Source organism: Melanotaenia boesemani, chromosome 13 (genome assembly GCF_017639745.1).
Source record: "Melanotaenia boesemani isolate fMelBoe1 chromosome 13, fMelBoe1.pri, whole genome shotgun sequence".
Classification (NCBI taxonomy): Eukaryota; Metazoa; Chordata; class Actinopteri; order Atheriniformes; family Melanotaeniidae; genus Melanotaenia; species Melanotaenia boesemani.
Window position 1 is genome coordinate 7,737,329 of NC_055694.1, and position 13,240 is coordinate 7,750,568.

General features: G+C 40.5%; 1 protein-coding gene across 2 annotated transcripts; it reads left to right on the forward strand.

The window, feature by feature from the left end:
* The first annotated feature begins 117 nt into the window (after nucleotides 1-117).
* Nucleotides 118-8,975, forward strand: tspy (testis specific protein Y-linked). 2 transcript variants are annotated; one of them, XM_042003467.1, is made up of 8 exons: nucleotides 118-1,490; nucleotides 1,596-1,673; nucleotides 1,762-1,873; nucleotides 2,113-2,267; nucleotides 4,888-4,964; nucleotides 5,228-5,400; nucleotides 7,084-7,146; nucleotides 7,342-8,975. In XM_042003467.1, exons 1-8 carry the CDS (start codon nucleotides 537-539, stop codon nucleotides 7,386-7,388), a joined length of 1,659 nt encoding a protein of 552 aa, XP_041859401.1. In that variant the 5' UTR covers nucleotides 118-536; the 3' UTR covers nucleotides 7,389-8,975. The 2 variants fall into 2 exon arrangements, with proteins under 2 accessions (XP_041859401.1, XP_041859398.1); XM_042003464.1 differs by having other exon boundaries at nucleotides 119-1,490; nucleotides 5,225-5,400.
* Nucleotides 8,976-13,240: the final 4,265 nt, after the last annotated feature.

Consider the following 13,240-nt stretch of genomic DNA (forward strand, 5'->3'; position numbering starts at 1 on the left):
TCCGCTGCGCAGTACATCCGCCAGTACAGACAGATTACCGTGTAAACACACCCTTATAAATGATTGGTCGACAGGTTTTAGCGCGGCGTGCGGCGGCCAATCAGGGGATTGTTTTTCTGTCACGTCGTTGAACGCATAGTAAGCTAACGGACAATGCAAATATAAACTAATATAAAGAACGCGCGTTTTCGCTAATAGCAATCTTTTGTTAGTGGCTTTAATTACCTGGATCGAGTCTTTTTTGTGGGAATATTATTCGCGGAAATGTGGTGCAATCGTCAGTGGAAGGACACGAAAATTGGCTAACGCAAGCTAACTAAGTTAGCTATAGCGTGCTAATTGTTAACCGTCTACAAGGCCGCGGAGAAATACTAGAACTGCTTCCTGTTGTGGCTTAGCTGAGAATGTAGCTTGCATCACACCCAAGCATCAAACTCACAACGGCTAGATCAGTGCTGCAGTCGATTGAGCTCAGGGGTATTTTGTAGTAGTTTGCGGGCTTCCTGGCTTGTTAGCTCTGTAGCTAGCTAGCTAGCATGAGTGAAGTGACGGACTGCAAACAGTCCGCTGACTCCGCATCGAAGAAACGGTGTGCATCACCCCAACGGGATGAAGGCGACACAATTCCCAAAAAGTCCACTAAAGTAAGTGACGATGCAAAAGAAACAGGGGCTGCTTTAGAAAGTTCCGAAAACAGAGAAACTGGAAGTAAAGAAGCAGATGAGACAAAGTCAAAAGGTTGCGGGAATGAGCCATCTGCTTTGAAGACTAATCACGGTTCCGATCGCACTGATGGCAACAGTGTGCAGTCTGTCAACAGCTCCAGCGCTGACGGCCACGATGCCAACTCCACCGAGAAACCACAGTCCCCAGGTCCACAAGCATCTGCCGATTTGAAAGAAGTTGAGAAGACAAGATCAGAGCAGCATTCTTCAACTCCTGTTGATCAGTCTGACTCTGCTGCCATAGCTGCTGCCGAGGCACTTGCCAGTCTCACTGGAGGAGATGGAGAGGACAGTCAAGAGACTCCTTGTTCATCCGAAAAGGCTAAACAAGTGAAACATGGGAGTAAGTTCAAACAACGTGGAGGCCATCAGTCATCAAAAGGTGTCTTGAAAACCCAGGCAGCAGCAGCAGACAGCTCCACATCAGTGCACAGCACTGACAGAGAAGGTGGAGATGATGTACCTGAGGCAGATGAAGGTGATGAATCTGTATCTGGGTCCTCCTCCACACCAAGCTCCTCTTTTCCATCAGACAATGAGGACAATGATGATGGGGAGTGTGCCATTGTGTCAGTTAAAATGGCCCCAGAGATAAGACAGTCAGTGGCTCTGCTGGCACAAGTACAGATGAGACTGGAAGCCCTTGAGAAGAAAAGCGCTCGTCTTCACCAACGCCTGGAGCTCAAAGTTAGTCGTCAGAGGCGCCCACATCTAGATCAGAGAAGTGCCATCACAAAAACCATCCCTGGCTTTTGGGTGACGGCTGTATCCTTTAAAATGAAAATTGTCACACATTCTTCATTCCTGCTTTGTTTTGGAGTTTTTGAAATGAGCATATGTTTGGTTTTTAGCTTAACTTTGATGTCCCAGCTGTTGAACCATCCTCATCTCTCAGCTCACATTGATGAGACAGATGAAGACGCTTTAAGTTACATGACTGATCTTGAGGTAAAACCTGTTGATGTAGTATTATTACACATCTATTATAAATGGTGTACCACAACATTTAGGATTTTTTTTTGGGTGTTTTTCTCAGATTGAGTCTTTCAAGAACAACAAACTGGGCTACAGGATTCGCTTTCACTTCAGACGGAACCCGTATTTCCAGAACAACATCATCATGAAAGAGCTGCACCTTGGGATGGGAGGTAAAAATAAACAAGATCATGTCTTGTCATAAACAAGCATCATAGATGCTTTATAAACTGATGTAATTCAAGGAGCTGAACTTTTTTTTTTTAAACCTTGACAATAAATGTAATTTATGTTGAGAATAAGAATAAAAACCTTTTTCTTTCTGTCAGACAGCTGTGCTCTGATTGCATTTTGACCAAAATATATATGGCTGTTTGAATTCCGAATCAACCTTTGGTCCATATGTTTTCAGGATCACCCATGTCATTTTCCAACCCCATCCTGTGGCACCGTGGACACAACCTAACGGCTCACAGTGAACCCAGGAAATCATCACGGGGAGTTTACGAGACCTTTTTCAGCTGGTTCAGTGATCATAGTAACCCAGGACAAGATGATGTAGCACAGGTACAGATTACTTCTCCCTCATGAAAATGTTGGTAAATGATTGTAATATATTCAAATATTCAATATTCAAAGCCTTTATTGGCCTTTGTATAAAAATTACTCAAAGAATTTGGTACAGCAACCCCAAACAGTGCACTTTGAAGACAAGATAATGATTTTAGAATAAATAATAAACGAGTGCAAAAAGTATATAAAATAAAATTTGATTTAAAAAAAAAAAAAAAAAAAATATATATATATATATATATATATATATATATATATATATATATATATATATATATATATATATATATATAAGTCATCTAAAATACAAAGATAAAATTATTCAATAAGACAAAGCTTCAGGAGCAAATATTCCCACGCAGTATTGCACAGTGATGTAAGTCCGAGGACCCATGGGTGGAAACTTGTCTTCAAGCAGTTTGTCCTTATACTCCTGAACCTTCTGCCTGAAGGTAAGAGGTTAAACAGTCTCTGCTTGGGGTGTGAGAGGTCCTGCAGGATTTTCCTTGCTCTAAAGAAGAGAGAGCTTGTGATGTCCTCCATGGCCGGCAGGACGCAGCCAATGATTTTCTGAGCTGTCTTTATTACCCCTTGCAAGGCTTCCCTGTCTACTGCTGAGCAGCCAGCACATCACAAAGATGTGCAGTAAGTTGGCACACTTTGTATGGTGGTGCAATAGAAAGCCGTCAGCAGTCGGACGTCCAGTTGGTTCTTTCTCAGCGGTCTAAGGAAATGAAGCCTCTGTTGCTCCTTTTTAACCACTGCTGTCACGTTCATAGTCCACATCAAGTTATTCGCAATGTGCACTCCGGAGAGCCTGAAAGAGGAAATTCTCCAAACAGACCTTTATCTGGGGTGGATCAGATTCTCCTCTCCGTCCCTTGAAGTCCAGTATCATCTCTAAGTCTTGCTGGTGTTCAGCAAAAGAATGTTTGGTGAGCACCAAGCTAGCGATTCTAATAGGTGGACAGCTTTATGCCAAGTCATATGCCTCATTAGGATATGCGTTTCAGTTGACCACTCACGATCGGATCTCTCTTCCATGCTTTATATGCAAACAAGTGGTTTTTTAATCCTTTTTTCTAAATTCCTTTTACCCAATTTTTATTTACACATTGCTAAACGGTGCCAGAAGAAATATGAAATCAGACAGTAGAATTCATACAGACATAATCTAATAGTTCCTGTGTGTACATTTCTTCTGGAAGTGTCGTGCTTGTCTGTTCCTCTGTGTTTGACAACTACATGCTGTGCTGCACTTGACAACAACTCCCTTTTATTGTTGCCAACTTCAAGGCTTTGTTTTTTTTAAAAAGCAATCACCCTCACATTTGGCAACATCTTGGTACAAATGGTAACTAAATTCTGTGGAAGGGCTTCACCAGAACCTGAGCACGGAACAGCCCTGCGAGTGTGCACGTGCTTTTCCCTCCCTATGCTGCAGCTCTGCAGAAAACCGACTCATTTAGAATATTAAAAAAATTAATCATCTACACGTGTGGGTAAACATTAACCAATATAAATCAGAGCCTTCTTTTAACAATAAAGATGTAATTATATTGCTGCACAAAGTGGCTCAAAAAGTTTGGGAACCACTGCTCTAGAGTATTGATTAAATATAGTAGCAAAACTCTGCACACTGGTACTAATAGCACACACAAGAACAGCGACTCCAACACACGAGAGAGACTTTTTCCAAGCAAAACTTTAATTTTTGATTTGTAAAAGTTATAGCCTCTGTTTCTCAATTTATTGGTAAACATTTATGACTTTGTAGTATGGTGAAGAGTGGTACCTTCAACTAGATATATTTAATAAAAGATGAGGAAATCCCAAGTATTTTTGGCACTTCTTAGCACAGGAAACAATGCAATTGGAAGTTACTGTTTTACTTTGTTCTTCAATACAAGTTAATCAGTCACACATAGTTGGAAAAAAGTGTTTTCTTATTTACACTGGAAAATAAATTAGTTAAAGAAATGTATCAGACTAAATCAAAAGTAGTTCAGCTTAAATATTGACAGTCCTTGTATTTTACACCTTGTACCTACATATGTGTCAAAATACCTTTAAAAGGAAGATTTACACACCGCTGTATACATTACATGTATCTGCAGTACTGATGAAAGGGTTTGGATTCAAATGCAAATAAGCAGAAAAGTCACAAATATAAGCATACTGACTCACTCTCCTTAAATTCTTTGGAGAATTACCTGATCTGTTCAAACATGGGCTTAAGCAAACATAACGAAGACTTTATATTTAGGAACTGGCTGGTTAAATTGCAAAAGTTTGCTTTAACTTGTGACAACATTTCTGGTGTCATATATTCAAAGTAATCAAGTAGATAAAACATGAATTATATTTAGGCAGTGAAAACTGCTATGATGTGTTTGTGTGTTTAGAAAAAGGGTTCACTTGGGTATTTTCACAGTTTCCATTGGAAAATAGAAGTGCATATAACAAGAAATTTTGCAAATGATCCAATAAAACCTTTTTTTTTAAATTGGATTATTGTGTATTAGTAGCCTGAAATTTAAAGTGGTCTGACAACAAATGTCGTCGCTCTGTTTGAGATGCATTTAGATGACATTTTGTATTGTTGTTTGTTTAGATACTTAAGGACGACCTCTACAGAGACCCCCTGAGATACTACCTCACTCCTCTCTGGGAACCTCGGGAAAACGGCAGGTAAAACAGTTAGTTTTAACTCATGTTAGAGCTGTTGACACAGTGCAGAGTCAGTAGACAAACCACTCATTAAGCTGTAAATCCTACAAATATTCTCAGCTGCTGTACCTTCAAATTATAGTTCATGTGTTCACTAACAGTTTCCTGGTTTTTATTTTTATTCATTGTTTCCTGCCGGTAAGACCAGGTGCAATGCATACCAAAGTAATGAGCGTACACTCTGCTAACATGACCAAATGTGTGTGAAACTTTCTTCCCAGTAGTGGCACCGAGGCCAGGGCAGCCAACAACGGTAATGGGGATGAGTGTGTGGTGATTTCTGACTCGGATGATGAACCCGGGGAGGAGACGAATGCTCCTGAACATGGCCACAGCAAAGAGGAGGAAGAGGAGGATGAAGAAGAAGAAGAAGAGGAGGAAAGGGGAGCAAGTGCAGGTCGGTGCAAAAGCAGAACTGGTGAAAACATTTAAAACCCTCAAATTATTAGAAATGCATATTTTTGGCTCATTTTTCATTGTCATTGATTGGATCTATCGGTTTCCTCAGCTAGGCTGATTTTCTGTGAACTGGCTTGTATGAGCACTGATTGGATCACAATGAATTGGCTCAAATTGATTTTTGTCTGTAAAGTGCCCTGAGATGACTTTTACTTGCACACCAAAAATCTGATCATTACCTGATTTCTGGAGTTATCAGATAATTTAAATGGTCATGTAGACAGCGAAATCTGATATCCGCTAACAGATAACTGCCATTATCACATTATGAGAAATCGGATTAACACATGTAGCTTTCTTCCCAATACCCTAATGTCTTCATGCATTCAGACCATATATCTAAAGTAAAAAATTCACTTGTAAATTATTTAGCAGCTTATTACCCCTCACATTAGCAACCAACGCTAAGACCGCAGGCGTCGCCATGTTAAACACAGACAGGATGTTTTTCAAATAAAAGGAAATGACATCACCAGGTACGTATGTACTACAAAATAAATCCGATAATGGACTGGTAAAAGTAGACACAGATTTTTCATGAATCTGATTGAATGGTCACGTAGACGAGTTCTTTGTTGTGAACTGTCACTATACAAATAAAGCTGAATAGAACTGTACAGCAAAAGGGGAAAAAAAGTAAATGGTCATTAAGTTCATTAAGACAGTGATGAATCATCTGGTCTTTATCAAAGCTTAAAATGAAATAAGTAAAACCTCAGAACAACAGTAAAAGACATATTTCACTGAGTCTTGTATTTTTTTAGCCAAAACTAAACCAAAATGCAGAAACAGTGAAAAACTAAGGGCATCTCACGATTCAGTAACTTGGAGAACCAGTTTTACCAGCAATGACTTACTCATTTTCTGTGTGATGTCATCAGTCTCTGACCCCGTTGTGGACGAGCTTCTGCCCTTTCTTTATTACTATGTTGCTTCAAGCGTTTGTTTATGTGTGACTCTTTTTATGCTGCTGTAGAAATTCAGCCGAGTTGAGGTCTGGACTTCGGGTCATTGCAACACCTTGATTTTTTTTTTTTTTTTTTTTTTTTTTTTTTTTTTTTTTCAGCCATTTTGTTGTAGATTTGCTGCCTTGTGTGGTATCATTGTCCTGTTGTTTGAGCCAGTTTTAGCCAAGCTGAAGACAGATGCTCATATTTACACTTTGGTATATAGAGGCGATCATCGTCCACTCAACGGTGCTCACACTTCCTGATAAGTTAATAAAGTTTGTTTAGCAGCAGCTGGCTACTATTTACCCTCTGAAATCGTCTTGTATTTTGACTGCTGTACTTAGACTTTGTGTTAAAGAGAAACCCTGTAATGTGTTATTTGTCTGAGGTTGTATTACCTAATTTTAAGACCTGATAAAGGACCTTATGGTTTATTTTTAGATATCCTGTAAAACCTCACAACACATACTTAAATTTGCACGACTGTACAATATTTTGAAGAAAAAGATGTCTGCAGATTGCTTTTACATAAAAGCAGGCGTCAAAATCCAGCGCTGTGACTAGGAGGCTGAAGCTCAAAAGATTTGAGTTCACTGAGTTGTGTTGTACCTGAAATATAAATGTCTGTACTATCAGCTATACTTAATATGAAAGATGGATTTCCTCTGCAGATGAGAGCCCAGAGGAAGAAGAGGGGGAGGAGGAGGATGGTGGTGGAGAAATTGTGATTGATGGTAAGATATCAGTCTTGACAGCAGTGTTAGAGACTTCAGCATCATAGATAACCAGCAGGAGGTTGGGGGACCCGAGGGATGGCAGTTCATCTTATTTTTCATATTTTCTGCCAATTTATTAGAGTAGAACTTGTTTTTTAAACAGAGTTTGGACTCAGAACAACCAAAGCTTCCCATGTTATTTTTGTCTTTCAGGTTCTGATGATAGTGACCAGGAGGAGGAGGAGGAGGAGGAGGCCTGAAGGAAAAAAAGTGGAGTTGAAGAGGAGTTGCACATCAGTTAGCCACAACATTAAAACCAACTCCCTAGTGTTGTTTAGATTACCCTTACATATCCAAAACTGCTCTGACCCGTTAGGGCATGGACACAGGACCTCTGGGAAAGGTCTTGTGATGCCTGATGGCAGTATGTTGGCATCCGATCCTTTCAGTCCCATGGGTTTGGGTCCGCTGGGATCAGGCAGCTAACTTGGATCAGGGGTGGGGTGGTTTAAAGGCTAAGTTAACAAGTCAAGCTATTTGTCATGTCTCTATGTTCTTGGTCTGCAGCAGTGTTTACGTAGGTGGGACGTGAAAAACAACATCCACTTGAATGCCAGGACCAAAAGTTTCCCACCAGAACATTTGACAAAAATAGATTTTCTCTCTCTCTCTTTATCCTTTGAGTGGTTTTAATGTTGTGACTGATGGTGAATTTCTAAGAGAGCAAGCCACCATAGGGACCAGAGACTTGAAAGATGAAAAGTAGGATCTTGTGAGATTTTGGTTGCAACAGCTCATTTTTGCGTCCCAAATTCTCCTAATACAAGTGAGATCCTCTGAGGCATTATTAGTGGACGTTTTAAGCTAAAGTTTAGGCTTTTTTTTTTTTTCTTTTCTTTGTTTTTTTTCCCCCCTTTTTTAAATAACTGACGCATGACAAAGCAAATATGTCAGGAGTTGAAATTCATATAATGTCAGTACATTTCAGATACACTAGTACTGAAACAAAATGTGCTCTCAGGGATGATCCATGGTGGTAATTGTGTTGAAAGAACCATACTAATTTTGAACACTTATGCACTCCTTATCGTTAGTTGTGTATAAAGAAATGTACTCTACTGTAGTAAATAGGAATAATAATTATTTTAATAGAGTACCAGTGTTGTTTCCCATTCTACATGTTCTGTCCTCTTTAAAAAGCCATCCTCCACCCTGTAATCCACCTCTAATGTTTTATACTCACTGCAGAATTTGACCAATGTTTCCTCTGGACTCCTGCATTCACATCACACACCTACAACATGTAGAGCTTTGCAGTTTCATTTTAGATTCATTTAAATTTGCAAACCTAAGCTTCTCATGTTTATTTTCACGTGACGTGTTTTCTGATTTGTTTTCATAAAACTTTGATATTTATTGTGTTTTTTTTTACCCATCCACATTATCGCATGCCTGTTAGCACGAAATGTTAGACAGGATAATTATAGAACTTGCAAGACTGCAAAGAAAATCTGGTGTGCACGGTGAGAACGTCACAGAGTGCACAGTAACAAACTTTGTATTTGCTTACTTTCTTAGCAATGAACCTGTAAATAGGATTTTGGCATTGTCTCTTTGGATTACACAGTAGATGTTTAATCCATCAATAGATTTATCAAACCATCTAGGGTTTTGTTTTGGCTTTTTTTTTTTTCACAGAATTGATTAAAAAGTTATATTTTCTGTGCTGTTTTCTAGACTGGTGTAGTTTAAAATGCCTACATGTTTGTTGCTTTGGTTGATTTTCTTTGCTTAAAATGTAAATGTCCACCTTTTGGCTCAGATCTAATAAAATACAGTTTGAAGTTGCTGTTCGTGTGCTTTACATTTACAAATGAACTATAGCAAAAATCCGTTTTAAATTTTTTCTGCATGTGCTTCTTGAGCTGACCACAAGGTGGCAGTGTTGTTAAGCTTAGCATGTAGTCTGAAAATAAGCTTAGCTATGAGTCTTATACAGGGGTGGCCAACGTCGGTCCTCAAGAGGCACAAACCTGCAGGTTTTCCATGCATCCCTGCAACAACACACCTGACTCAAGTTAAATGGATCCAACAGCCTATAAGGATCTGCACAATGACTCATTAGTTTAAGTCAAGTGTGTCGGTGCAGGGATGCATGGAAAACCTGCAGGATTGTGGCTCTCGAGGACCGACGTTGGCCACCCCTGGTCTAGTATATCATTAAAGTTTGATATCACCGTTTAAGTAATCAGGTGCGCATTAATCAGTTATGCTTAACTGTCAAACACAAAGGAGTCCTGTTAAAGCAAAGATGTGTGACTTTTTGAAGTTCTCTGGTATGTTTGACTAAAGTGAATTTCTCTAGAAGGGGGGAAAGAAATCAAAAGATACAGCCTCTCTTTAATGTAGCCCATCTTTGATATGACGGCAGTTGTGTGATATCACTGACAGTTTGAATGCAGCTCTGCAAATAGCCCCGGGAAAGACATTTTTGGACAGGCCCAGACAAAGGAACGGCAGCTCTGTTGCAATGGTACACTTAAACCCTTGATTCTGCTTTTAATGCACAGCTATAAATATTCCACCGGCAAAAACCTGTCCTGTTGTAGGCCCAGCAGCACCCAGAGTATGCAGTCCAGGATAGACATATACTATTAATACTGATGACGAAATGCATTATGCCCCATGAAGTGATCCCATGTTAAACACAGTGTTTGTGTCTCTTTGACAGAAGCTTTATTCAGCCCACCTCAAAGCATGTTTTCTTGAATATGAATTAATAATAGGGTTGGTTCCTACAATATTGATTGTGACAAACTAAGTACAGATTGCCGGGACAGCAAAACGATCCTCAGGCTGCTTTGTGGTCTGGGGGTTTGTGGGAAGCCTTTGTTATATGCCAGGTGGCAAAATCCTAAATGGATTCTCCAGTGTACACAACACTCCCCTGGGCTAAGCGCATGTTGTTACTGTACACAAATTATCTTGTCGTGCTGCTTCATGCTCTCAAATTTCAGTAGTTCTTCGACTTTCTAGCTGTTTTAAGGTAGGAAAAAAAAAAAGAATAAAAGGATAACACACAAAAAGATAGTCCCTCATTAGTGTGATTGATGTTGAGAGGGATATTCTCTCCAGGAAAAAGTACAAGACAAGCTTGTGCTGCTCTTTGAGGCTCATCTATAGGCCTAGCAGACGATCTGAGAGGCTGAGGTGGGCCCCTGAATACCAACTACCTGTGAGTGTATGTGTGTGTATTTGCACGTGTACATGCTTTAGTCTTGTTTGTCAAGGCTTGCATTCTTTCATGCATGCATGCATATTTGCAGAAGCTGTACACCACATACAAATTGGCAGGTTTTTTAACACCATGGTGGGCACTCATCTTCAAATCAAGATGAAGCGCAGCATTTGATCTGCATAGAAGGCAAAAACAGCGGAGAATGAGAAAAGAGAACAGAGAGCGTATGATTGAGGGAAATGGGTGAGTGCTGTGATAAGAGGAGCTGCCCGGGCCCTGACAGATACACACAGCAGATGGATGACTCTTATCTGGGAGATCACAGAGTGCGTGCTCACGCCTGGGCCCAGTTACAGAGAGCCATGATCACACCAGACAGATGAATAGGCCTAACCCCCCAGCAATCACACTGCACATACTGTAGACACATGCACACCAACACATACACACCCGTACACCTACTTGACAGAGTGAACAGATTGTAGCGCCTGCATTACCTTTGTGTCTTTGACATTGAAATTCGCCTGGAGTCTGGTGTCTCAAGGATGTGTGCAAAGACAGCAGAGAGCAAGGGTGTGAGCAGAGATAAGAGAATTCAATTTAAATTCAAGCAGCAGAGCAATTGCATGTGTGCTTTCGCTTCTGTCTGCATGCACACACTGTGTACATACATGCATGCATGCAAATTTGTCTGCCCCCAAGTTTCACTTTTCCCAACATTGCAGATTTTTCTCTCTTGTTCTCTAAGTACAAATTATGTCTGTCTTGGGGTTTAAAATGGATCAGCAGTTATACATACAGGAAGAAATACCACTTTGGACTGTGATTGTGTGGCAGCACTTAACCATTAACTAGCAATTACCAAAGCCCTTTTAGAGAGTGCTGACAGATTTACCTGTTAAGATACAAGGACTGTACTCTCACTCATCCTCACTTGCTTCTTTTTACATACAGTAAGCCCTCCTCCCCAAAACACACACTCCTTGTTATTTTGCAAGAGCCCTACTTCAACAGCTGTTGAATCTCCCAGCTGCATTTTATAGTGAGGGAAAGTGCCAGTCTTGTCTTCTAGGCAGATGGTGGCTGGCTGGCCCTGCGGACACGTGGCGTGTTGGACGAATACAGACGCTGCTCTGGCTCTGGAAAGCTGCAGCTCTAAAATGTGCCTGTACAGTGTTCTCTGTCGAAGCCTGCAGTCACCTCACTTGCAATTCAGTGTGAGGTGAGCAGGCTGTGACTGGAATGTGTGCCACGTATGCGCCCTTCATGTCGAAAATGTTTTTCATAGTTTCTCTCCTTTGATAATCAGTGGTGTGTGAAGTTCATAGATGTCACACAGCACCTGTTCCCCTTCTTAAATTTTGATGTTTATGTCTACCTGTAGGATAATAATTAGAAGACTTTAAATTGGAGCAAGTGTAGTTGAATATAAAACAAATGATTGAGCTTACAGTTCAGATTTTTTTTCTCACTCTCTACCCTATAATTCCTTTTAGGGCATTGTTTTGAACCCTATCCACTAGTAATAACCTGGATGTGCCTCTAAGTTGCAGGCATGTTCAGACACTCTTCATTTCATCAATATACTGCAGGAAAGACCATCAGTGGGTCAAATAATAGGTTGTTTTTCCTCAAGGGGACAATGCTCTGCCCCTAGAATTCTCATGATTGATGTGTCTGTAGAAATACGATTTATCCGGGGCTTTTGGTTGGCCTACAGGGATAAATATCTACCTCACATTTCACATTACCTATCCATTAGAGAAGAAGATCCTCCTGACAGAGCTTTTTGTGGACCAGAAAACCAGCCAGTGTAGTTTTCTAATCCATGCTGTCTGTCTCCATGATACAAAATCCATCCGTCATGTTGGAGACAACAGGCCTCTCCTGCTACCATTTCCCTCCCCTTACAGTCATGTACACAGAGCAAAAATACCCATCCCAATGCTGAAAGAGAGGTTGTTACTATCGCTTCTGCAAGTTGAGGCAGCAATGTGTGTGCATGCTGGTGAGATAAGGATAGGCGGTGATGCAGTGAAAGATATAGATGACGTTAACGGGCACTCATGAAGTGGTGGGAGTTGGTCAATTTTTGAATGTCCAGGGCCAAAGTTGAGAGCACACGGAAACCTGAACCTGACACACACTCATGACTCACTTCCCTTGCTGGAAACAGAAAGATACCTCCTGTGGGTTAGGAAACAAAGACTCCCTCCTGGAAACACTTTGACACACAACTGTTGGTACGTCACATCTGGCAGAAACCCAACTTTAGATCTGGCTCTCCAACCCCCAGTGTTGCTGTAAAAATGTCTGAATTCTGACTTTAAAGTCCCACCAACTGTTATCGATGTTCCTTAAAATTATATAAACATGAAAAAACAACTGTCATGTAAATGTGACTGCCAGTTCTTAATCATTCAGTGAATGAAACTATAACCGTGACTATGCTAATATTGCTCCGCCCACATATCCACTTGACAGTTGTGCAGTTCTGGAAAAAAAAAAAAACATAAAACTCCTCCCATTATGCAAAACAAGGTGAGTTACCTCCCTGGCTTGCTCAGTCACAAAGGCGTATCAGCGACACATCGACTTCAACCCTGTGGTCCAAGTTTTCACACAACACAACCAAGGCCCACCAGTCCCAGAGATGTGCAATATCACTGCATTCTGATCCCATATCAAGTCAAATGATATTGACAATACTGATCTGATATTAATACTTTGTACAAAAACTTAATCCTCTCCTCCTCGGATCACCTTGTCACAACCTATTAAAAAAAAAAAAAAAAAATCAGAAACCATCTATTTCCGTGTCAGAATTATTGTAGTGCATAAGGTATCCACCAGGGGGGCGAAAACAAGCGTCAG

Excerpts from the sequence above, each read along its gene's own strand:
- tspy (XM_042003464.1), top strand. The coding sequence starts at position 537 with ATGAGTGAAGTGACGGACTGCAAACAGTCCGCTGACTCCGCATCGAAG. Across the intron at positions 4,965-5,224 it reads GAACCTCGGGAAAACGGCAG|TAGTGGCACCGAGGCCAGGG; the intron begins GTAAAACAGTTA and ends CTTTCTTCCCAG. Across the intron at positions 5,401-7,083 it reads GGAAAGGGGAGCAAGTGCAG|ATGAGAGCCCAGAGGAAGAA; the intron begins GTCGGTGCAAAA and ends TTTCCTCTGCAG.